The following is a 24,294-nucleotide window of genomic DNA, read 5'->3' as shown; positions in this document are numbered from 1 at the left end:
GCTTAGTTGTATGAGACAATCCTGATGGATAAACTGAGCTGCTGCCAGAAGAGAGGAGCATTAATTACTTTATTTTGTTCTACAAATACGGTACAAAAATATATATATTTTTGAGATAGATAAATGAAAGCCATTTTCTTGCATTTAAAGCCTTTCTCTGTAACAGTACTGAGCAACAAGTAGACTGGATTCACCTCTATCTTTAAAGAGACAGTGTAATTTCTTTTTAAAAATACAGCAAAAGACAAAACAACATTTCTATTGCAAAACTGCAGGAAGAGCTTGTATAGACTTAACATTCGTCTCATCACAAAAGGCACATCTAGTCTTCAGCGTGGAAGTTTTATGGTTCATCCAAGTCTTGATTGAATGCTGCACTCCACACAAGGTATTACCACACAAGTTATTTTCCCCCTCTGTGATGGTGAGACTGGATCTCTACTCATTAGGATAAGGTAGAATTAAAACAAGGATGTAGTAGTCTCTTAACTAGCTTACCATGAACTGTTAAATAGCAGCTGCATACTTTAGTTCTGGGCAATTAGGGGAAAAAAAAAAACAGGAAAAAATTGGGAAGAGGCAGTGCTGATTTGTGACCGTATTGAGTGATACAGAGGAGTGCAAAAAAGCCCAGCTGTGTACAGATGGTGATCTTGGAAAGTACAGCTGCACTTCTGCTTCTCCTGTGTTCAAGGATAAACAGATGAACTTAATTACCCACAATAGCAAGAGATTCTTGGTGCTGAAATAGGTTGATCCCTGATAGCTCAGAAATGCAAACGAACAGAAGATTAAGTCTTTAACTGGCATAGGATACTTTTGTTGTGACCGTTCTGTTCTTGCTTTGGGAAAAAGCAAAGAAATGCTTGTACTTATCACAGTTTCTCAAAAGGAAACAACTGTGCTGCTTCTTCCTTCTTTTGTCGCTTGCTTTTTCTGGTGGTCTTCTCTTTCTGCTGCTCTGCCTGGCGATTTCGGGGCCAAGAAACTTCCACATCTCCTCCTGCAGTCCCTGAACTTGGGCCTTCTTCATCAGAGGAGAATCCTGTTCCTTTCTCTGTCTCAGATGCTGATGGCTCAGCCTGGAAAAAAACAAGCAGGCATAAAAGTGGAAAAGGAGCTCTTAATAATCATTTGTAGCTACTCTTTTCTAAAAGGCTCATTTTCTATCACAATACCTTGATGGAGAAGCGTAGCTTCAGTCTCTCTCTAATGAGAAGTCCTTTTGTCAGCAACTTCCAGTTCCCCAGAGCTCTCTTCTCACGCTTCTGTTATTGAAAAGAGAAAAAAAATACAAGTTCCAGCGTATTGATATTCACAGGAGATAGAAGTTTAAAGCCTTCAAAATGGAGCTGAAAAAAAAAAAGAACCCCAACTCAACACCATAACAACTTCAGTGTGTGACATTAGAAGATTATAGGCCGGTAGGATTCTTAGGAACAGTGTATTGGTGACAACGTATCTGCTAATGATATGAATTACTGTCACTTTCCAATTTCTAACTATTTGAAAGTACACTCTAGTTCACAGATTGCTGCACGCTTGTTTGCACTGCAGTGCAAACAGAAAGCCACAAGTGAAGCATTTGGGGAATTCAACTTGCCTCTCCCTCTCCATCACATTGCTCTGTCTGTTACAAATGCAGCCTTCCTTTGATTGTCTACAGCTTAAATTGAATTAAACAGTAATAAGGTGGCTGCAAAAATAATTCTCACCTCCTTCTCCTTCTTTTCTATTTCTGCTTGTTCATTCTCCCAGGCAGCAATGAGCACATCTTTATATTCTTCACAGACAACATAGCCATCAGTACTAAGAAGGAGAACAGAATCCCATCAGCTACTAGAAGAAAAAAGAAAGGGAGCAAATGCCTGCTGACCCCACCAGACAAACAGCTGCTGACAGAATGGGATACTTGTCTTGTGGGGTGTAAATATGTAATTTATCACCTATTCCACTCCCCAAGTGCAGACCCTTTGAGCATATAAAGTCACTTCTGCATGACAGGGCCATTGATGCTGCTACCACAGGTAGCTCAAAAGAGAAGGAGGATGTGCACAGAGTACACAACTTCTACACAACATCAACATTCATCACCTTAAACAAAGCACCTTTACATACACTGCGTGTGAGTAGCCACCATGAAAGTCAAATCCAGTGACAGCTTGAGCACAGTCAATGTCCAACTTCCGTGCCAATCTGTTCAGGTTGGGGAGTCTAAGCTGCACACAACCAACAGGTAACATAGAGGGCAGGAAGAGATAGACGTTTCCATATTCATTCCGAGGAACCTGGTATTGCAAAATGAAAGAGAAGTGATGACACTCCTGCCTTCTGAAAAGAGGCCGAAATTAGCTGCAATTCAAGGTCTCTCCCCTGTTTCTGGCCTGCTGCATTCTACTCTGGTATTGTATTAGTATCCACACAAGGTACAAGCTAAATTTTAACTACATGGTTGCCTCCTAATGTTCTCTGACCCGGCCTCGTTACTCTGGCTGTAATGCTGAGAACTAGCAAAACAAAGGTGAAGTTGGAAATTAGATAGATTAGAAAGTTGGACTTAGGAATAAAAGGCATTAATGACATTTTCACTGTGCCCTCCTGGGTTTATTTACCTCAGAATTCTTAAGCCTGATATTATTGACTGATCTCACCTTTAAAACGTGCAATTCTCAAAAAATAAAGCCCACAGCTTCATAAGAAACAGTTCCTTTAACACCAGCCCTCTGCTTTCCTGGCTACCTTTCCATCCACTGCTATGGGTGGCTGATACTCTTCTGTCTGCCAGCGACCAAACAGCGCCAGGTCCGCTTTGTCCCGGTTTGCAGGCTCTGCAAGACGTGCCTTCCTCGCCTGGTTGGAGTAGCCCTTCACCATCTGTGCAAATACAATGATCATACTTGGAACAGCGCAGAAACAAGCTGTTAGTGATTTCAGACTTTCCCAGGACGGCAAAGGAGAAGACTCTGGAAAAGAAATAATGCCTACTTCCTGTCTTTGGGATTTATCCCTTATAAATGATAACCCACAGCTACTGTGCGCAAGGGAGCTAGAGTCCCTCTTTAATTGGAAGTCATAGGATGCTTCTGAAGAAGATATAAAGGGTGCAGTTCTGTAAGATACCCTTGGGGTATAGACACAGCGGGTGAATGGAATCATAACACAGCTACCACATGAAAGCAAGAAACCCACATCTGCTGACAGAAAGAAGACATTAAAAAACAAACAACAACAAACAAAGCTAAGCTTGAACTTCAGAGAGCAGATGTTGCACAGGAGGAAGCCAAACCCACTTACTTTATAAGGCACTTCTCCAATCCTCACCACTCGAGCCTGCTTAAGCCAGGTGTCCTTGGAGTGGAGCGTGTGTACACAGTCTCTAAAAAGACCAAAAGAAAGCAAAGAGTTGCATCAGAGACTTCCAAACCATTATTCACATGCTAGGAATGGTTAAAAAAATAAAAATAATAAGTGTATCTAAGTGGTATGCAAATTCTGTCTGAGTAGCTAAATGTCTCATGCTGTCTGTGCACGTGGCCTGAGTCTACTGCAAATACCATTGTGGTCAGCACACAAATGAGCTTTAATTTGTTACAAAGATCACAGACACAGACAACTATGTCCAACACTCACCTCGAGTAAACAGGCTCTCCCCTGCAGTACCCGAGGATAGCAGCTGACTCAGGATAGATGGCCTGATATTTCAAGAGATGCCTCTTCAGTGCATATAGAGGGTGGTTTTTGTACTCTCCAATTGCTGTTGGTAGAGGCTGATCTTGAAGCTTAACCTGAAACTGTAGGAATTATGGAAAAAAGAGAGTTATTTCACAATTACCTTGCACTAGCCTTTTAAGGAATTAAGAATGACTATAGTCTGGATTAAGGGGAAAAAATATTAGGAAAATAATCAGATGAACCAAGGGACCAAAGCATTCTTGTTGCAGATACACAGTTAGCGCTGCACCCACATCTATATATCTTAAAGAATCTGCCCAAGAGTAACATCAGGCTGTACAGAAACCATATCATTAAGTTTCCAGTGTGGGCTTCCCAGTGCTCTATTTGATTACTACTTTAATCTTATCATTGTATATTCCCTTTAAAACTTGCTCATTCTGAATATTTCAAGCTCAAATACAAACCTCCTTCCTCGTGGAACCATTCCTTATGATTTTTGCCTGAATGGGAATCCAGGGACTATGATGCTATTGAATGTCTCCCATAACTTATTATCATTTACCTCGGTTTCCTCCTTCTTGTCTCTGTCCACAAAGGGACTTCTATATGGCTGCAGTGTGTCTTCCCACCACTCAGGGTCCACACGTTTCTTCCTTGTCGTGGTCATCCACACCGGGTCATATCTTTGTGTCACATCCTTGACGCTCCCATCATTGTCAAATCCCACAACGTAGGAAAGTGGCTTTGTGGCATATGCAAAGCACTGCTGGGGCTGGCCAACAATGCCATGAACACAATCTACACACACCCACCTGTCCTCACGTTCAAGGAAAACCTCTAGCCACTGGTCTGTGCCAGCCACTTTCTGTACCATCTGCTGCCCATCATCCTCATCACTAGAAATTATTTTGTTTCTCTTTTTCTGTGTATGAGGCAAGGTTGGAGCTGTGCTTTTTGCAGGTCTTGGCTCAACTCCCAAAGTATTTCTGGATAGCTTTGATTCTGAAGTCTCACTTTTGGGGCTCTTTATAGCCATTACCTTTGATTTCTGGGCACCTCGTGAGCTTCTCCACTTTTTAGAGACCGTTTCAAAGTCCTCATCAGAGATATCACTTTCCTCTCCTGAAATCTCAAAGTCAGAACCACTGCCTTCATCACTTCCACTCTCTTCTTTGTAACACACTTTGGAGGCCACTCGTCTCCGGCGATTGTTCTTGGGCCTGACCGGCACATCTTTTTCCCCTAAACCACTGTCCTCATTTCCAGTTTCCTTCTGTTCCTTGTTGCCTGTTGTCAGTTTTGACTTGTGTGTCCTTTTGGTCTCAGCACTTTTTGTTTGCTTTGACTCCTCGTTGTCTTCTTCACTCCCTGATGATTTCTCATCCCGTTTGGCTTTTTTACAGGGGCATTTTTTTGCCACAACTTTGGGTGTTGTGCCTGAGCTCTCCTGCCCCTCAGATGTACTGCTGAGCGACTGCTTCTTGAATTTGCTTTTTTCCTGCAAAGAAAGAGGCCAGGTCACTTTTACCATGCATAAGAATACGAAAAAAAAGAAGGAAAAAAAAGACTGAGGTCAACATAAGGTAAATACAGACCAAAGGCTGACAGCAACACGGTCAATTTGCTTATCTCAGGGACCTGAAAACTTCAGGCAAATGACTGAGGAGAGATGTACTCCAGCAGTGTTTGCTGTGAAAGTTTTAAAGAAATTTAAAGCCACTAAAGCACGAAAAGTCTGTGCTTAAACATACGCAATAGGAGGTGGTTTGGATTTGCATCTGCTGCTATATAGACAAAAAACACTGTCATAACAATGCTTCATGCAGTAAGTGGTCCACCTCAAGTTACAGCAGCTAGAAAGCTTTCTCACTCCTTTTGGGGAGCAACCAATTAGGGAATTTTACACACCAAACAAAAACTACCTTTGCCTTTGTCTCCTTGAGAGGAATGGGCTGCAAGGACAGCACGAGGCGACACACCAGCTGCAGAGCTCTGAGAATAATTAAAAATATCTGCAAAAGATAAAATAAACCATGTGCAAAGTTTTGGTTTTTGTTGTTTTTTTGTTTGTTTGTTTTTGTTTTTTAAGGTGTATGAAAAACAAACAAACAAACAAAAAAAACCTTGAAACTCTTTCACATCCTGGGTTCGGTCAGAAACCATTTTCATTCCTGTCTTTTACTCAGTGCTGTAGACACTGGCACAGATGTGTAGCCCAGATGCTATTACATCAAAGCTCTGTACTGTCTTCCCTCGTTCTTACTCATATTAGAACAGTGACAGAGGTCCTGCTGTTAACTCATAGAAGATCCATAGCCTGAAGAGTCTAAATGACTCACCCAGATCCCATTTATCCTCTACCTTCCTCTCATTCTTGAAGCAAACTGAATAAGATTTCTCTAAATCCTCCCTCCCAGAGGTTGCTAAGGCCAACTACATACCATCAACTGAACCCAGAAGAAACACCAGCTATTTATTACAGTCCCAACTGAGTGGCTAGTAGCTGTGAACTGCCACCTGCTTTCCTGCATGGGACTTAAAAGAAGCTGCCATTAGTAAGTGTCCAAGCAAGGCTTGCATTGTCTTTACTTCCTGCCACAGGAGGCTGCTTTTTGTATTTACACAGCATGGTTGCAAAGACATCACAAGAACCACTTCCTGCTCTGCAGCACAGAAGCTGCAACATCCCAGTATATCAGCAACAGGGCAGAGCTGTAAGCCATGCACCTGCAAAGCAGCAGCTCTTTCAAATGTCCTGTTAATTTTATCTCCTCTGCTTCTTCTTCCCTCGATAGTTTTACCGAAATCTCTGTACAACTCGAAACAACTGACTCCACTTCTTGTCTTAACCCAGTTCCACCAGAGAATGACTGCAGAGTTTAAGTGTTTTCTTTCCAAACCTTGTCCTCAAGATGCACTAAATCAAAACTAAATTCTGTTGGCATCCAGTGGTGACTCTGATAATAACCAACTACCAACCTTCTAACTCAAAGATCTGTGAAGAGTTTCTCTGGCTGCAAGTAAATCCAAGAATTATCTTACTTAGATTAGTACTGCAGGAGAAACCTATAAACTGCTTTTCCTTGACTAAAAAGCAATATGAGGAAGCCACAGCATACTTATAAACAAGTAGTTCCATGCACTATGCAAAGGCATCCACAGAACAAAATAAACCATGCAGTGGTACCAACAAGAAGTTTCAGTTAATACAGTTCAAACTGAAGAATTTAATCACAGGATTCCATATAAAAATACGAAAAAAAAAGAAGAAAACAAGGAATCGCCTTGTTTCTCCAAATTAATCCCTTAAATACCACTTTGTTCGCAAGGATCCAGCGTCCAAATTCAACAACCAACCCTGCACTTCCCAGTCACTTACATGAACCAACTCTTCATCATCTCGTGCAGCATAGATGGCAAAGCGCCTCTCCAAGGTCGACTGAAGGGGCTCTCCTTTTTCAGTGGAAAGCTCATCATTGACAGTGAAGGTTCCAACAAACCTGAAATGTGAGATACCTGTTTATCGTCTACTGTCATGAATACACTCTTAAACTTCACAATTCATCCTTTCCTTCTTCACAAAAAACACTCGTGTTTACAATCAAAACAATCAGTGAAGAACTGTAATTACATGTACCCCTGTCCCTATATTCTATGTGACAGTAGACTAGGAGAGAGTATATTACCATTTCACCAAGTTGGAAATGTAGAGAAGATCCGCTTGGCTTGCAGGAACTTTTGTGAAGTGTATGGGGATGATGGATAGACCAATTGCATGAAGATCTGGCTGGCTGCAGATCCTGTTCCTATAGAAACCATTTGCTAATAAACACAAGAGATGAACCTGAGAGAAAAAAGTTTCTATAGTGAGTTCACAAGAGATGTTCTTTGCTGGAACTACTGTCCATGGTGATGACCAGGATGCCTCTACTGCTCCTTTTGGCAGAGACAGGCGACAATGAAACCTCCCAAGCACAAAAAGGGTGGGCACAGGACTAAGCGGTGTCCCAAGGCAGTAAAGCCTTGCAGTACCTGTCCGTGTCTCCTGTTCTACATCCGACTGACAGTTTAACCCAAGTAGAACAAGCAGATGCACACCACAGAGAAACATACACCCTACTTGAATCTGCTTTCATTTAGATGTTTACTAATTCAGTGACTGATGATTCTAAGTTACAGTTGAGGAGAAGGCCAATGAGCATCTGTCAGGAATACAACATTGTTATTTTTTTCACTTCTAGCCATGGCCCCAAATTATTTTATTCAAAACCTACTTTCTTTTTCATTACGTATCAGTTCAGAAATCTCAAGCACAATCTTTTCTTTGTGACCAATACCTTATGTGTGTCCTCACGAACTTCCTTAGTGAAACGTTTAATCATTCTCCGAACATAAGTCTCAAACTCAGCTTTCCTTTTCTCTCTGCATAAGAAAATAGAAGGATATTATGGTTTCCTGTCTATCTGCCTTCCTAGATTCCTGAGCGGCTCTCTACTACCTTCCATTTTTACCTTCTCTGTCTCTTCATAAGTTGTTCCGGGGTTTCAATCTCTATCTCAACAGGATTGCTCGGCAGCACAACTTCAGGAAGAACAGCACCATCTTCTAACTTATCTACGAGAGGCTCCTGGAGTTCTGGGAAAAAACAAACAGAATGTTACTAGATATTGAATGAACAATGAATAATACAGCAACAAATAGTCAAATTCAAAGCACTACCTTCAAAACAGCAGTTGTATGTTTCTTTCCTACTTTGGAACTATTCCAAAGTATTGCGAGATAAGAGCCTATAATCCAGATATGCACATGAAGCATACTCTTAAGTATAAAAAGTATACAAAATAAGGAATGGCTCAAAAAGCAAATTAGAAAAGGACCTGTTGCATACAAGGATGTTTACAACTAAAATAGACATGCAGTTGTTACCTTCCACGTCCTCCCATTCATCTTCACTTTCATCATCGTCATCATCATCATCAGTATTGTCTTCATCCATCTCTTTTTTAATAGGAGATTCTCTCTTCAACTTTACCTCCTTCTGAGGGGCCTTCAGTGAGTCACTATTGAAATTACAAGAATGGTTTTAGCATCAGGAAGTGCATGGGTTTGTTCATTTAAAAATGGAAGGGAATGAAAACAAAAATGAGGAAATAAACAAAGCATCATCTCTGCATCAGTAACAACAGATGTAAAGGTTGTAAGTATTTGACAACTGAACTGTGTGTGTGCCTGTAAAGCGAGCAGTCTTTGCCATGAATAATTACAGGCTCGTTGAACAACAACGTTTCAGTGCAGACACAGGTCCTGGTTCTAACAGGTTGTTTGAATGAAGATGACTGAACCTAAAAACAACGACCCATCTTTCCTAACAGCTTGTATGAATGTCTTCATTGAATCATTTGTCTTTACTGAGACCTCATAATGCACTGGGATTGGAAGTGCTCGTGTTTCACTATGCTAACACCCAATGATTTGGTTGGCCAGTGAAATGAGACCAGACAATTTCATTCTTCTCATTAATACATTCCCCATAGAAATCTCCACAGGAAGACCATATATCTCACAGCAATGTTTCTGTTCATGCTGGATGCCATAAAAGCTCCCTAGTCTTGTGTAAAAATAAATGAAATGCTATCTTACAATTACGATACTGATTTGAAAAGGCTCAGATATTTGCTTCCCGTGCAGACTGCCTTCCTGAGACAGATCCTGCCATCAGCCAGGCAGTACTTCTGTACAGCTGTGTGTCACAGACAAACTAAACTGGCCTGTCAGCTTAATGTAACCCCTTTATGTGAAGATTGAAGGGCAATGGACCCTACACAACAACCACAACATCCAACCCACAACAACCACAACATCCAACCCACAGTGAGGTACAGAGAGCATCACGATGAACAACAGCTAAGCTTACCTGCACTTTTCCTCTTCGTGATGATCCCCTTTATTTTCAGGGTCTCTCTCATTTTCTTTCACTCGCCCTTTTATCCCTTTTTGTTTGGAAGGCTTCTCTGCTAACTTAGCAATTCCAGCATCACTGTCTTCCTCCTTCTTCCTAGCTGCAACTCCGGCTCTGCTCTTCTTTACACTGTGTTTTTCTTCAACAAAATCACCTACATCGAAAAGAAAGAAGTTTTCTTCATGGATATAACCTCATCCCTATGGTTACATAGCAATATCTCTGCAGGCTCCAGCAGAGCTGCACTGAACAACTCCAGCCCCGGCCCATCATGGGGGGCTGCTGAGCTCCATGCTGACTGCCTCCCTCCCCCAAAGCAGAGCAGCCCCAGAAGCCAGGCCTCCCACACTCACCCTCCTCACGTTCCTCCGCACCATCCCGCCGTACTCCCACCCCTCCAGGCCGCCTTTTGCCGGCAGACACCCGCTGAACCGACGCTTTGCGCTTCCTCGCCATAGCGGCGAGCATTACCCCGCCCCTTCAGAGCGGGGGGAAGAGGCCGGGCCATAAAGTATCACGAGAGAGAGCGAGAAGCGGTTTGAAAGATGGCGGACGAGGTGGATCAGGTGAATGGCTCTTTACTTTTCTTAGGGGGGAGCGGTGTTTCTGCGGTCACCCCGGCTGCCAAGTGAGGTGTTGAGGGCCTGAAGAGAGAGCTGGTGGGTTGGTGGCACATCCGTGTGCCTTCCCTTTGCCATATGCCGTGCTGCCGTGTTGGTTTGAGCCATGCAGCCTGTCTGCTTCTGTGTGGATACTGGGACTTGAGGGAGCGTTTCAGAATGCAAACTGAGGAGTGGAGCAGTTCGTAGGCTGCTCCTGCGTGAATAACTGCTTGTTTCGGTTTTGTTTTCAGCAACAGACAACGAATACCGTCGAGGAGCCCCTCGACCTCATCAGGCTCAGTCTGGATGAGAGGATCTACGTGAAGATGAGGAACGACAGAGAGCTCAGAGGCAGGCTGCATGTGAGTGCCAATTCCAAGCAGGCAGCAGGCTGTGCTGTTATGTGCAACTATTTGTTATGTTACTGTAATGTGCTCAACAGCAGCGCTTGGTTTGTGCAGTGTTCTGCCAGAGATTCAAAAGGTTCATTTTGTTTTTCCTTGTCTGTTGTCTTTTAAATGATTCCAAGTGATTCATTCTCTTGATTTTTGTTTTTATTCCCATGTCTGTGGACTAAGTAATAACAATGCAGGCATCATCTCGTAAAGGACTCTCGACTATTAAGATGGAAGTAGGTATATCAAGCAACTGTCTTGTAAAGCAAACCCAAGGACTGCTGGAATGTGTACTCAGGGTTCTCTCCAAACTTCATTTGTTCTTTGTTTTCCTCTGAGAGTGATGGTCTCTTAGTGAGACAAACTTTTGTTTTCTGTTTGGTTGTGTTATCCTTCTGGAATGGTGGTGCTGTGCTGAGGAAGGGAACCAGTTTCCCATGTGGTAACTGGGCCTCAAATACATTTGAGAACAAAAAGGTGAGGACAGATCTGTGATGCACTGGTATAATTCCTAAGTTCCTTTTGTAGGGTGTTTGGAACAAGTGCTTAATTAAAATTTATATATTGTTTGAGTTACAGCTCTCATAGCTATAGACAATCAATCCCAGAAATCTGGGCTGATTGCAAATAATATTTAGTTGGATTAATGCTAACGACAAGAATAACTGTGTCCACCTCTGAGAGTTTGTGCATGAGCTTCAGAAGGAGAGTTTCAGTGAATATAAGAGCCTTCCTTATGCTGTGGAGTACGTATGTTGGCTTTTATAGTTGAAGTTACAGCTCATACATCATGTTCACACATGATACATTTTGACCCAAATCAGGTTAAAATAATTTTGTTTGAGTGTCTTGCTAGAATTATGGATTTAATGAGCTTGTGCTTGAATTTTGGAAGAAGTAATGAACTTTGTTCCTACAGGCATATGATCAGCACTTAAATATGATTCTGGGTGATGTGGAAGAAACTGTAACAACAATAGAGATTGACGAAGAAACATACGAAGAGATTTATAAAGTAAGGACTTCAGTGTATTTACCTCCATAGAAAACTTCTTGCAATCTAGATTGTCATGTTGTCAAAATAATGTGTTGATAACTGCACCTTTTGGACTAAGATCTAGCAGGTGTTTTAGGCAAATTGTTATGAAAGCACAAAGGACATCCAGGTGCTTGTTGATTTTGATATCTTCAGCAGGACGCGAAGTTGCATGTTTGAGCTGATGTTTGTTGGTGTTTTGTTAGGATTGAATTTTGTCACATGCTTAGTAGATGTGTTCTGTATACTTCTCTTTTGTAAATGTAATCTTTTCTTTGCTTCTTCATAGTCTACCAAAAGGAATATTCCGATGCTCTTTGTCAGAGGTGACGGCGTTGTGCTTGTAGCTCCCCCGCTGAGGGTTGGCTGAAGCAACCAAGGATTGAACCTTCTTGGAAGGTTTCAGGCTCTTGGACGATTTGTTTTGATCATGTCTCAGAATTGCATACACTTTTTAATAGAACGTTTTTGCCTATTTTTTGTGGAAGAGGAATGAGTTTTTCTTGCAGAAAGTACCTGTCAGCTGAAGCAGTGTGAAAACCTCATTTTCCCCCGAATTAATGTAACTGCTGTAAATGAGCTGTGTGTGACATAAGTAAAAGAACCCTGTTTTTTCAATCTTGGGAATAGCAGTGTCTTTTTTTTTGTTTGTTTTAAATAAATTTGGTTTACCTTTCAGATTTGATGTGTTATGTTTTTGTTGAAAAGGTGATTTTAATGAACTTCTCTAGTGCTAATTCTGTATTAAGTTGTGATAATGTGGCTTTGCTTCCTGAGAAAGCAGTGACTTGTTTGGTGTTTTGATTTTTGTCCATACTGAAGTTTTCCAGATTGATGTTTTGGAGGAGGGCAACACTATGTTGGTCTATGGTGTACTAATCTATGGTTTTATGTAAACATATCCTTGTAGGAGAGAAATTCTGTGTCCTGCTTAAAATACATTGATAGAATAGAATTTTTACAGCTTTTTCAGATGCTTCTCTTGCAGCTTTGTTAGCAGAGCAAAGCTTAGCAATACCATGAGTAGGAAACAAATTTAGTAGCCTGATCTATGCATTCATTTGCCACCATTTGTAGCCATTTTCAGTTCTTGAACACATTAAATTCTGTAGAATACCAAAGATGCTTCCTGGTTATCAGTGGGTGCACAGAGCCTTGTACACTGCTTTTTTTAATACATAGTTTCTCAGGTCTTCCTGTTTGCACTTTATTCTCATGGGGGGGCTGGAAGGGGAATGAATGTTTTACTTGGAATGGCTATGGAATGTTTTACGAGTATATTTGAAAGGCATATGATAGACATAGACTTGGGCATTTCTTGACATACCTTAACACACAGCTTTATGAACTTGCCTGGGTTCTTATGCGTATTCAGTCATCAAAAGTGGCTTGCTTTGACACTGTCCTCCAGTTAAAATCTTCCTATCTTACCATGTCTGACTTGTGGCAAGGGTGAGAAATGCAAGGTGGTAACTTTTTTTTTTAAAGTAATAACTTGTTTTGGCAATAAAATAGATACCCTTCAAACTCTGGCCTCTAGGTGTCCTTTGTTCTCACAACTGCTCTCTAGCATTGGGCTAGCTCAAAGGAGTGATATCCGAAGCTGTTGCTGATAATTAGTGTTAGTAGTGAACACAGCCTTTTAAATATCTTATCACATGTGTATTTCTTGCACTGCATTCTAGAAGGCTAGAATGTTTGCAAGAATTTTTTACCTTAAAGCTGTTCATGGGGCTATTTTCATATGTAGGTGCCTTGTGTGCAGAAGAAATTCTGTGCAACTTAAAACTAATACTTGAATGAAGAGTGGGTTTTGTATTAGTCTTGTAAGTAGGCATCTCTCATTATACTACCCCTGATTTAAGTTATTAGGGCTAAATACAGCTGTTATGTGTGATCCACATGTTTGCCATCTCTGCAGGGATTGGTGGATCTAGGAAACAACCTGTTGAATTCCTCCATGGAGTCATTGTAGAATGCAGTTTAGAGTTTAACTCACATAAGACACTAGGTGGTGGTGTGTCCTCAAATTTAAGCTGGGTTTGCTTTGCTTGATTTTGATGTATGTAGCCTGTGTCGACAGGCCCTGTAGTTGTGCAATTAGTCATTTGTTTTTAATTAGGATGGCACTTGCTGACAGTTTTAAATTAACTCTGCTGCTTGTTCATAAGTCAAAAGTTTGTCTGGATGTTTGTGCAGACACAGTAAGCCCACAGAAGGGTTAAGTAGAACAGTGTGTGTCTTGCATTGTGAAACTGTAAAATGCTTCAACTCCAGGCCAGCAGCTTTGCTAGTAGCATTAGCTGAAGGAGTGTACACCATCTAGAATCAGCTGTGGTTTAACTACTTTGCTGCTGAGAATTGCCTGAGATGAACAGCACACTATTATGTGTGACATACAAAGATGATTCTACAGCCACTGGTCCGACTGTCAGTTGTGTGGCTGTCTAGGAACTTCATGGGATAACTTCATGCCATTAAAGTTCTGCAGATAAAGATTTTGTCTGTACCTGTGTTAAACTCTAAAGGTGAAAAATCTCATTTTATTTCTTGTCTATTTCTTTGCTTTCTTCTTGAACCCAGAGAAATATATTTTGCACTAGTCTACATACTTTTCTTCGTAGGATGAGCCCAGGATTTGGATAAGAGGTCACAACATCCTTGAGGCTGTAGAAGTATTGATCATACTGGGGTTTGTGCAACAGTGCGGTCTTCTCTTGGTGTTTGTGTTGCATGCTGGGCCATAAGAAATCTATAATTTGAAATACTTAAGAGAACAGAGTTTATAATCCCACAGAGTTCTTATTGAAATGGAGTACTGGGAGGGGAGCATGGTTCAATGCAATGTGACAGATGCTTTGCATTGTTTTTTGGGCTGATGATGACATGTACAGAAAGTCCCATCAGGCTAATTTAAGGCTTAAGACATTCATGCCAAGATCATTGATGGGCTGAATACATCATTACTGAGGGTGTAGGACTCGCATGTTTCTAAACAGGAAGCTGCTTTCATATATTAAACAAAAAGAATGGGAAAGAAAAACAGAAAGTTCTACAGCAAATTGAAGCCTGGTGTCTAATCCAGACTTAGCAGGGGCAAGGGAGGGCGAAGAATGGGTGGAAGGAAGAGAATGGATGGTGTGGGTTGGAGCGGAAGACAAGAACCACTGACGGAAAAAGATGTAGTCAGAAACATAGGGAGTGATTTTTTTCATTGTTACCCAAATTAGCTTGAATGGAAGAAAGGCCCACTCCCAAATTTTGGAAACTTAGGCCAAAAAGCCTATTTAGTTTTACAGTGGTGTTTGCTTTATGATGTGACTGCCTGCAATGGAAAGGGACTAGGCCTGCTGGCTGTGTGGGTAGACAAGAAGTATTGCGGGCGACCTCTAAAGGCTCCTATCTGAAGGAGGCCTTGGTGCTGCAGCTACAGTCCTGCAGCTTTCTCACAGCTCTTGCAAAGTCAGCTTATGCTTGTTGGTAAGGAGGCTGCAAGATTCTTTTCTAGCAATGGTACTGTTAATTAAATGATTCATTGTCTGTTTGCTACCTAATAGAATTCAAATTGTGGCAATTCAGCTATGATAAATATTCATCTTATCTAATCTGCAAAACTGTTGAGCAGTAAAACCTCTTGACCTACATAAATGTCAACTATGTATGTCACTGAGGCCTATCATGCTAATTAACGTAAAATGCCATCTAAAATGTTGAGTAAAGAAGTCAGGTAATCCCCTTCCTTAATCTGTCCCATGGATATCATAAAAAAAAGCTCATGAAAGAGAGTTCTGAAGAAAGAAATTACTGCTTTAAATCTAGAGCTGTAACAAGCAGAATGTGGTGCTGTCATAATTGAATGCGTTACTGAATTGCTCCAGTGCTGTCAAAGTTCATTGATAAGGAAAAAAATTGTGAACCAAGTAAATGATGCTGGAAGGTTGTATTTCTTTGTTACCTTTGCAGTGAATGACTGTGGCTTTGTTGCTGCTGCATAATTGCTCTAAGTAGTCATTTTGTATTGCAAGGTGAGCAGGTGATAGCCCTAGGAACTTTTGTAGCAGGTAGTAGTTAGTTCATTGTGTGCTGTAGGTGGTGTGGTAAAGCAGTGTGCCATTGTATTTTGTGACACCTATAGGTAGTAGTTATTAGTAAAGCATTTGCCTTCCCTTTTTGCCCAGAAGTTGCATTCTGGTGGTTAGCAGAAAGTCTGAGGAAGAAATGAGTTATCAATAGGTAACATCAGAGAGCTCATTTGGTTTGTTCTACACTTGTAATGCATTCCTCTGAGCTAAATTCCTGTGGACTGAGGTGCTGCTTACATAAGGCCAGACATACAAAGCTTTGTTGCTGCCCAGGAGAACACACTGTAGTTAGGCTGGATACACTTGTATACATTTTTATACTAAGCCCTCCAATAATTCCTATTGCTTGTTGGCGTAATTCAAATATTCAGGGGATTCTTTCTTTATTAAGGCTGTTCTATACAGAAAGCAGAAGCCTTGATCAACTAACAGATTTTATTCATGTTTAAATGTTAAGCCTTTAGTACTTGTCTCCCAGTTATTGCCTAAAATTAGCCTGAAACCAGCATTGCTATATGTGTGCTTCCAGATTCACAGCGTACTACAGATAATGCAGGAGATGCTTGTCCAGTGTTCTCGGTCCTGTAGACAGATGTCATAACTATTTTTTTCTTGAGGCAGTGATGTTTATACAGTTATTTTCCCCTCGTGTGTGGTTTCATGACTTATGGAGAAATATTTTGCATACAGTGTTTTGAGTGTTGCCTATGAAGTTTACCATGCAACATTCCAGTACTTCTGTTCCTTGGATTTTTTGTTGCCCTTAGGAGGATCACACTGTTCCCTTATTACAGAGGACTCTGACATCTCTGGAATGAAGCTTCCTTCAAATGGACACTGCTGCACATAGTACATAATCAGACCAAAAATAATAGCATCGCTCTTATAGATAGAGATCTGCCAGTTCTGGATCCATATCTCTTCTACTGTCTGGAGTAATTTTCCTTCTTTGAAAGAGATGCAACCTGTCCACCCAATTCAGTATAAGTGATCACAAAGTAAGCAAACATTGACCTAATCTCCCTGGCATTTTCCCTGTTTGTAGCCTACAGCTAGTTATGTTATTTGTAAGCTTCCAGAATATACTCCAATATGTCTGCTTGTAACTGATTTACCTCTTCAAGCTGCAGCTGTAGTTTTGATCTGATGATGATCTCAGCATGCTAGTGAGAGAAATGTCAGGCATGTGACTTATGTCATGTTCATGGTGACCTAGTAAGTAGGGTGCTGATCTACCACAGAGTTTGAGAGAAATTATCTTCTCTGAACCTGAAATCAAAGTGGAGATCAGCTAGGATATATATTATTCGAGAGATCCTAAAACTCATCTAAACATGTGACTTATCAAAGAAGACTCGATTGAAATTTCAGATTAAGGTTCAGTAGTTGTTTTTTCCTTATTTCATCAGAAGCTATTTACCCGTGTCTTATATAACAGGATTATGAGACTCCTATATAAAAAGATTGTAAACAGAGCATGAAAATATATGATGTAAATGGCCAATTTGCCTTGAGCACTTTTTACTCTTCCACCGGGCTCCGTTGCATAACTGTTCCCTTCAGTCTGCCTCGTGTGTTTATGAGCTGGATGGTTATGTGATGAACTAATCAGTATGTTTTCTGCTTCCAAGGACTAGTCATTTCTGGAGAAATCTAGAGGTCTCTGCACATAGCAATAACATTCAGAGTAGCCAGGGTTAATCTTCATGGGATTGCTTCCCAGAGATTTCTCCAAATAAATATTCTAAATTAAGTAGTGGTTTTGTGCCTTTTCAAAAGCAAGTGCAGGACAGGAGTCTCTTATCTCTTTTATCTGTCCTGCCGTTCTAGGGAGTCATGTAGGATGGTAGATAGTCTCTGATGTGTGTTTAAGAGCAGCAGAAGAGATTACTGCAGGTCATGCTGACCTTGAGCTAGGTTCTTTTTGTTTTTACATTGATTATTAATTGCTCTTCTAACCCAACAACACCCTTTGTTTCAGACAAAAAGCCAGGCCATTGTAGGAATGCAATAGCAAGGGAAGAAGGAATGCTTCATTCATAAATCTGAGAGCGTTTACAAAGGAGGCTGTAAATTATTATTTAATTTATCTTTCATCTGAAGAAGAGAAAGAAAGGCATTGCAATTAACATTTTGTTCGTGATTACATGCTGAGACAGTGGCAGAGCTTCAAGTACAGTACACTGTTGTCCTCTGTAGGTCTCAAATCCTGTAGCCCAGGCAGCCCCTACCATGAGTACACGGATCATTGTTTCTACTGTTAATACTGCTCACGTGGAAGATATTGCATGGAGTTTGGTGTTGTGATACACTGAACAAGGTATGGAGGAAGGAGTTAAACTGAATCTGCTAGGTGAAGTTGTTTCCATCAATAACTAATGCAAACTAAAGCGAGTCATGCTCCTAGAACATAAACTGTTTTAAAGATTGTCTTTAATTGTTGATCTTAAATAAAGTGGATAATATATATCCTGAATAACTTAATCTCTTTCTCTGCAGAGAGCTGATGGTGGTTGATTGTACTGCTGTAAAGTTCAAGTCAACAAAAGGTAATCCAAGAGACAGAATAGATTACTGGGTTAAGAAAAGAGATGTGACCCCTGAGCTTGGTCTGAGCTTTGGGAACCAGAAGTTATGTTTATTCTAACTCATTCTGTTGTCACAGCAAAGTTAGTCAAATATTCATACTTGTGTAAAAACATTTCTACTAGTAACCTTGGATAGACACTAACCAGAAAACTGACTTGATTTGAACTCTTATCACCTGGCATTCTAGTAAGGTAGATAAAGATGAGGTTTATTTATTAGGGTTATACTGTCAGGTCCTCCAAAGGTATTGCAGATATCCAGCTGCAATTGCACTTACTCAAGCTTCATTTTTCTAAAACTCCCTGTTATATATCATACAAATTATATATTGCAAAACTTTTTTTGAGGCCTTATTCCTTGCTGCCCTTCCAGACTTCTTTGCAACTAAGAACACGCTGAATTTCTACATGATTCTGGTTGTGTCATTAGATTTTGATGAGGTAGGAGGCAAATGCTTTTGTTACACATTTTTTAGTGATGTATAAGTGTTAGTGTAGGGCATACTTGATGAGAATGCAGTTCATCAAAGAATCAGCAGTGCTGGATACATACATACTCCATCAGTTACTAACTTCTGAAGAAGGTGCTTTCAGGGAACTTTGATGGTTATGAAGGAGTTACACGTGAGTCTCACCCTCTTGAAATCCAAACTAAGCCCCTTGGTTGAGTACTTAGAGATAGCACACTGGGAGCCTTCTTAGTAGTGGTGTAGCAGGATGGTTCAGGGAAGGTACAGGCCCTAGCATGTGGTATGTGCTAGCTTGGAGCGAGATGGAACACTTTGTGTTGAGATCCTGTAGTCTTTGTGGGCTGTACCTCAGACTGCTAAAGATGAAAGCTTCAGCAGTGTGAAGCTCTGCGTGGGCTGTTTGGCCACAGGCTATGTTCAGCAGCCCTCATGTTCAATGGAATGTGGAACTTTCCAGCTTTATACAGATCGCGCTTGGGTTTTGTTTTTTAACTGTTTAATAAAGTGGAACTTAAAAATAATCTGACACAAAGTGGGAGTCACTTAAATGCATTTGTCAAGGCCAAATGAATTTCACCCAGGGCTCACTCTAGCTTGTATAAGGTCTTCTGTGTTGAGAAATCACCAACTCAACTGCAACTGAACCATCTTTACTGACATGTTGTTTAGATTGATGCCAGGCATTCTTACTTTGGACTCAGGCTCTTACAGAGTGACTGTGCATGTCCCTTGGGTACACTTTCACCCAAGTGAAAACTCCCTTCAAAGCTCTGAGACTTCTTTAATCTAGAGGATGAATTTATAAGTTACAGCACCCCTGTTTGTCCTCTGTGGCTTCACTAAGGAGACTTGCATAAATTCTGAATGAGTTTTACTTTTTAACGGAATAAGCCAAGCAGTTGAGAAGTGCCTTCCAGCTAGACAAAACTCCTCTAAAATAAACCAGAATTCTCTGGTTATCTGAATTACAGAATGCAATGTCAGATAATTTTCACCAAGGGGGTTTGGACCATGAAGTTTGTCTCTGGCAGACTCCAGCTTCTTCAGCACAATGATAGTGGTTTCATCCTCTCCTGCTCTCAGTAAAGAATCTGCCTCCACATTTGTTAAGAAGTTCCTTTTAAGGTAATGGTAAACGGGGAATTCACTGTTAGGAGTTAGTGAGAACTTATAATAATAATAATCAGTTTCAGACATAGTATGTTCAGATCTATTGGGGATATTATACTGTTTGGTTTTGGGTGTATGTAAGCATTTGCTCATCTCCTTGTCCTCCTTGATTGAGAAACACAAGGAGGCTTTGTCTTTTTGCCATCCTCACAGAAAGCATCTACAAAAGTGCTGAGGCATAAAGAGGGATCTTAATACAAAATATTCTCCATATGTGGCTATGTGAAGGACCAGATTTGATGGAGGTGAGAAGACTGTATGGTTCAGCAGTTCTGCCTTGGCTAGCCTGGTGGCCTTAATGACTTGATGATCTGTTGTGGGGGGGAGTATTTTTCCTGTTTTTCTACAGGAATTGCTCCAATCAATAGATTTCCAATAGTTACGTGATGGAATGATAGAAACGGTCCTGTTTCCTAAGAAATGTCTCTTGTGGCTAAGTTTTTAAAGGTCTGTGAGTTTCCCTATTGAATTTAATGGGGCCTTTGGCTCATAAACAGATTAAACAAAGAAACAATAGATCCCTAGGGGAGTTTTAAAATCTGAAGTGTAGGAACTTTAATATTATTATGAGGAACTAATATGTCTGATGTGGGGACTTAAATCCGAGGCAAGAATTATGAAAGGAATGTTTGAAGTGAATATTTAATTACATGATTTATTGTTCATCGTTTATTATTATACGTGCGGTGCCAGGGGCATTGCTGGCGCTTTACAGATGATTACAGAATAGCAATTCCCAGATCAAAGGTCCTGATCATGCAATCTTTATTTGTGTAAATATTGCCAGTGGTGCCCGATCTTATTCCATGTTAAAACTCAGTTATCTCCCTCTCAACAGACCCCATTATAGACAATTAAAAGGACTTCAGCAAGAGAACTCTCATTAATTATCCTCCCCAGAACACTGACTATTTTGGTGCCATATATTGTATGGATAAAAGATACCTATTGTGTTTTAGCAAACCTCACATTTTTCTGCAGCTTTAATTCTTAATTATAGTGTCAGCAAACATTAAGATCATTTTCATGATAGATGAGGCTTATTTCTGGAATAAAAAAATCCACTGGCTTGTCCCAATAGGCTTCAGATCCTGTTGATTTAATGGAGCCAATTTACTTCCATGTAGTTGTTCTCAGTGACCAGTATAGAAAGTTTCACCTTCTGAGACAGATGCCAAATGTGAAATACCTGTGAGCTCTGAAATCTGTTTGCAGAAGGTTCTGCTTTTCTTTCTTTCTTCCTGTGGCAATTTACACTCTATTGGAGTTGGCACTGATAAGCATTGCACTTAAGTGGTTTTCTTATTCTTCGGCTGAAATGGCTGCTGTTTATCTACTGGGTTGTTGTAGGAAGCTACAGAAGTGAACACGGCTTGTGCAGCCATCTTTTGGCTTATGTCTTCAAGACATAACAGCTCTGGTGGAGAGAGACTGAGGCAATTACATGCAGAAAGCAAAGGAAGCCTTTTTTCTCCTCCATCTGTAACAGGGTTTTAATAGAGCTTTTTGCATCATGCTGTCGTGTTCATTTAAACACAGTGGCATGCAGCATAGAAGGGTATTCTGGTTAGTGAGGTGCAATGGTCTGCATACCTAAGATTCCAGTGCAGTGATCAGGATTCAGATTCCTATCTGAATATCATTGGTCTAGACAGTGGGTAGGGAATATTGCTAGAGGAGGCAGTTAGGATGATACCCAACACTGCCTGCTCTTGAAAACACTTTGCTTTTTCTTTCAAGGTTGTGTTTAATCATTGAGATTAAACAGTCTACAGTGTAATATAATTACCCAAGATGCTAATGCAGTCTAGTACTCTGCAGGAATGGGCATTGCTCTGGCCAGTAGTTGGATGGCACTGACCTATTTTATGTGCACAGCAAATAACAGAGACGCAGAGGTCAAAAGTCTATGTAGATTAAAAATGGGACTAAGGTAACTTATGGAGGGTTGGTCCATTTGTGACTGTTAAACACAATAGCTTTGTTGTATGATCTCCCAGTCTCAAATTGTTAATTGCTGGAGAGTAGGAGGATATCCCTAGGGAAGAATTGCTCTATGTACACACCCTGTTTCTTATGTTCTTTACCTTACTATAGAAAACAATACACTGGGCTAAAGGGAGCTGTCAGCTGGCTCAGCATGATTGTTTTCACACGCTTATATGTTCCAGGTTCTTGGAAATTTCTGATTTCTGACACAAATAGCATTATTAATCCTTCTTGTATTGTATTCATAGCCACACAACCCTTCTTAAACTCCCTAGCTCCTGTCTCAGCGTGCCTTCAGTTGAATTCTCAAGAAGGGTTGGTCTGTAGATGCTACCAAATCCAAGCATAAAATTCTCATTTCCCCGAATTCGTGACAAACCTTCAGTGGGACCAGAGATTCACTGGAGATTGTTCAAATTCAACAGCAATAAATAAATAAAGTTTATTAATCTTCTTAGCTGTCTTCTACCTCTCTCTTACATGCTTTGGCAATAGGCAGTTTTGAGGTATAAATATGGCTATGCGTGACCAATGGAATATCTGTTACTCATTCCTCTTCAGCTCTGAGACAGCAGCGTCTTTGTGTGCGTCTCTGGTGCTCTCTCTTTTTTTTCCCTCCCTGTAACTTGAAGGCAATAACAGGACCTGTGGCTATGCTCCATGCATGTCACTGCTTGCCAAGAACAGCAGGCAAATGAATACTACTATTCCTCCTTTGAAATTCTATCCTTGAAGTGAAATTAATGAAAATCTTTATCATGAAAGAGAAGAATCCAGTTTTGTAGAGAAGCAAAGGAAGATTTTAGATGTAGATTGGTTTACCCCATTTTCAGTTGTTTTTCCAGTAGTGGTGGTGTGAACAGCTAGAAAACCTGAGGGAAAAGGAGAACTTAAGTAAGCAGAAAATTGGTATCTTCTGACAACTGATTAGAAGCAAAGCAAGGCAGGACAGCAAAATACAAAAAACAGTCATCATAAAAATACCTCTCCAGTCTCTGATGCTGAAAGAGTCATTGCTACCAATTTTTGCACCAAGAACTAGGAGCTCTGAGACATGACTCTAAGGCACCCTCATGAAAGAATAAAATCCACTCACTACCAAGCTGCTATACTGCTTCTTCAAGGGTAGGAGGTAATCAGATGAGCAAGTTCTGAAGTGCAGAGGATACATTGTAAAATGATTTGCTTCTTTCTTGTTATTAAGCAGCGTTCTCCAGATTTTGGTGGTGTTATCATCAAGCAAGTATTCTCTTGTAAAATTGATACCTCCCAAGCTACTTCTTATTAGTAATGTAATAGCCATGTTGAAGTCATGGTGGTCTAAGGATAGAATAGAAGCTAGGCATTCAGAGAGAGATGATATCTTTTATTAGTTACTTGTATGCACATTCTGCCTTCCATGAGAGACCTTAGAAGAATCTAATAGACAACTTTATAACATAGGCTGATGAATGGAAGGAATGCTTAATACTTAATGCTTAATCTCAGCCTTAAACTTTTCACTGAGCACAGTGCAAGAATGCTAGAAGGGTAACGTAAAGAAGCTTCCACTATTGTCTTTTGCACTGCATTTGCTATGTGAATAAACAAGACTTCAGTCTCTAGCACTGTTCTTGCTATAGTGACTGCTTTGTAAATGCTTATGGATGAATAAGGATGTAAAGATAAAAGTCTGACATCTTGCCAGTACTGAGTTCATATATGGATCAAAAGCGAAGTGTAATTGCCACCCAGATCAAATTCTTTCAAGAGCCAGAGCTGTCTAGACCAACAGCAGATATTTATTTTTAGGGCTGATCTTCATGGGTTTTATTAGCAATGCTGCTTTCCCTGGGGTAAAAGCAAGGCAGAGAAGAACACCAAATCCTCTTGAGCTTCCGTTGTTAAAAGAAGTTCTGTAAACCTTATAGGAGAAACCCTAATTCTGAGAGCAAGCTTTGGTAACTGCCTATTCAAAATGTGCTAACATCCCAGCCCTGGAAATTACTTGCACTTAATGATGCTGAATCACTGACCTCCAGCAGCTGCTCTCAAGATCCTTCCAGTTAAGGCAGAAGTAAACACATTTATTTCCAGTACCCTCTTCAAAGTGGGTTTATGGAGGAGGATGAGAATAAAAAAACGAGCAGCATGGAATTCCTGTTTGGTATCTGAGCAGCTTATAAGTGGAAGAAGCAAGTTCATTTTTAGTTACAGGTGGGTGGCAGCTTTTTCCCCTCCGTACCAGTTCCTTAGCACTACAGCTCTGGCGTTGTATGAGTACAGACACTTCTCTGCTATCCAGACTTGCCTCCACTAGATGACGGTGTTGTACAAAGACAGAGAAAG

General features: G+C 40.6%; 2 protein-coding genes across 8 annotated transcripts; one reads left to right on the top strand and one right to left on the bottom strand.

Moving 5' to 3' along the window:
- Positions 1-50: 50 nt before the first annotated feature.
- XPC (XPC complex subunit, DNA damage recognition and repair factor) lies at positions 51-10,121 on the bottom strand. 7 transcript variants are annotated; one of them, XR_014934840.1, is made up of 16 exons: positions 9,988-10,121; positions 9,590-9,788; positions 8,602-8,735; positions 8,187-8,310; positions 8,013-8,097; positions 7,362-7,519; positions 7,055-7,175; positions 5,598-5,687; positions 4,238-5,173; positions 3,631-3,791; positions 3,295-3,376; positions 2,740-2,874; positions 2,119-2,288; positions 1,716-1,839; positions 1,179-1,268; positions 51-1,082 (listed from the first exon to the last, which is right to left on the bottom strand). XR_014934840.1 is itself a non-coding variant. In XM_015875262.3 (16 exons), the coding sequence occupies exons 1-16, from the start codon at positions 10,100-10,102 to the stop codon at positions 876-878; spliced, it is 2,901 nt and encodes a 966-aa protein (XP_015730748.3). In that variant the 5' UTR covers positions 10,103-10,121; the 3' UTR covers positions 51-875. The 7 variants fall into 7 exon arrangements, 4 of the variants coding, with proteins under 4 accessions (XP_015730748.3, XP_085373005.1, XP_085373006.1 ...); XM_015875262.3 differs by having other exon boundaries at positions 1,716-1,809; XR_014934839.1 differs by lacking the exon at positions 1,716-1,839.
- Positions 10,122-10,162: 41 nt separating this feature from the next.
- LSM3 (LSM3 homolog, U6 small nuclear RNA and mRNA degradation associated) lies at positions 10,163-12,345 on the top strand. The gene is made up of 4 exons (XM_015875266.3): positions 10,163-10,200; positions 10,488-10,598; positions 11,551-11,646; positions 11,957-12,345. The coding sequence occupies exons 1-4, from the start codon at positions 10,180-10,182 to the stop codon at positions 12,035-12,037; spliced, it is 309 nt and encodes a 102-aa protein (XP_015730752.1). The 5' UTR covers positions 10,163-10,179; the 3' UTR covers positions 12,038-12,345.
- The last annotated feature ends 11,949 nt before the right edge of the window (positions 12,346-24,294 follow it).

Source organism: Coturnix japonica, chromosome 15 (genome assembly GCF_054131305.1).
Source record: "Coturnix japonica strain WE chromosome 15, WE-NBRP24, whole genome shotgun sequence".
Lineage (NCBI taxonomy): Eukaryota > Metazoa > Chordata > Aves > Galliformes > Phasianidae > Coturnix > Coturnix japonica.
Note: the sequence above shows the minus strand (reverse complement) of the source record. Positions and strands in the feature narration are given on the sequence as shown.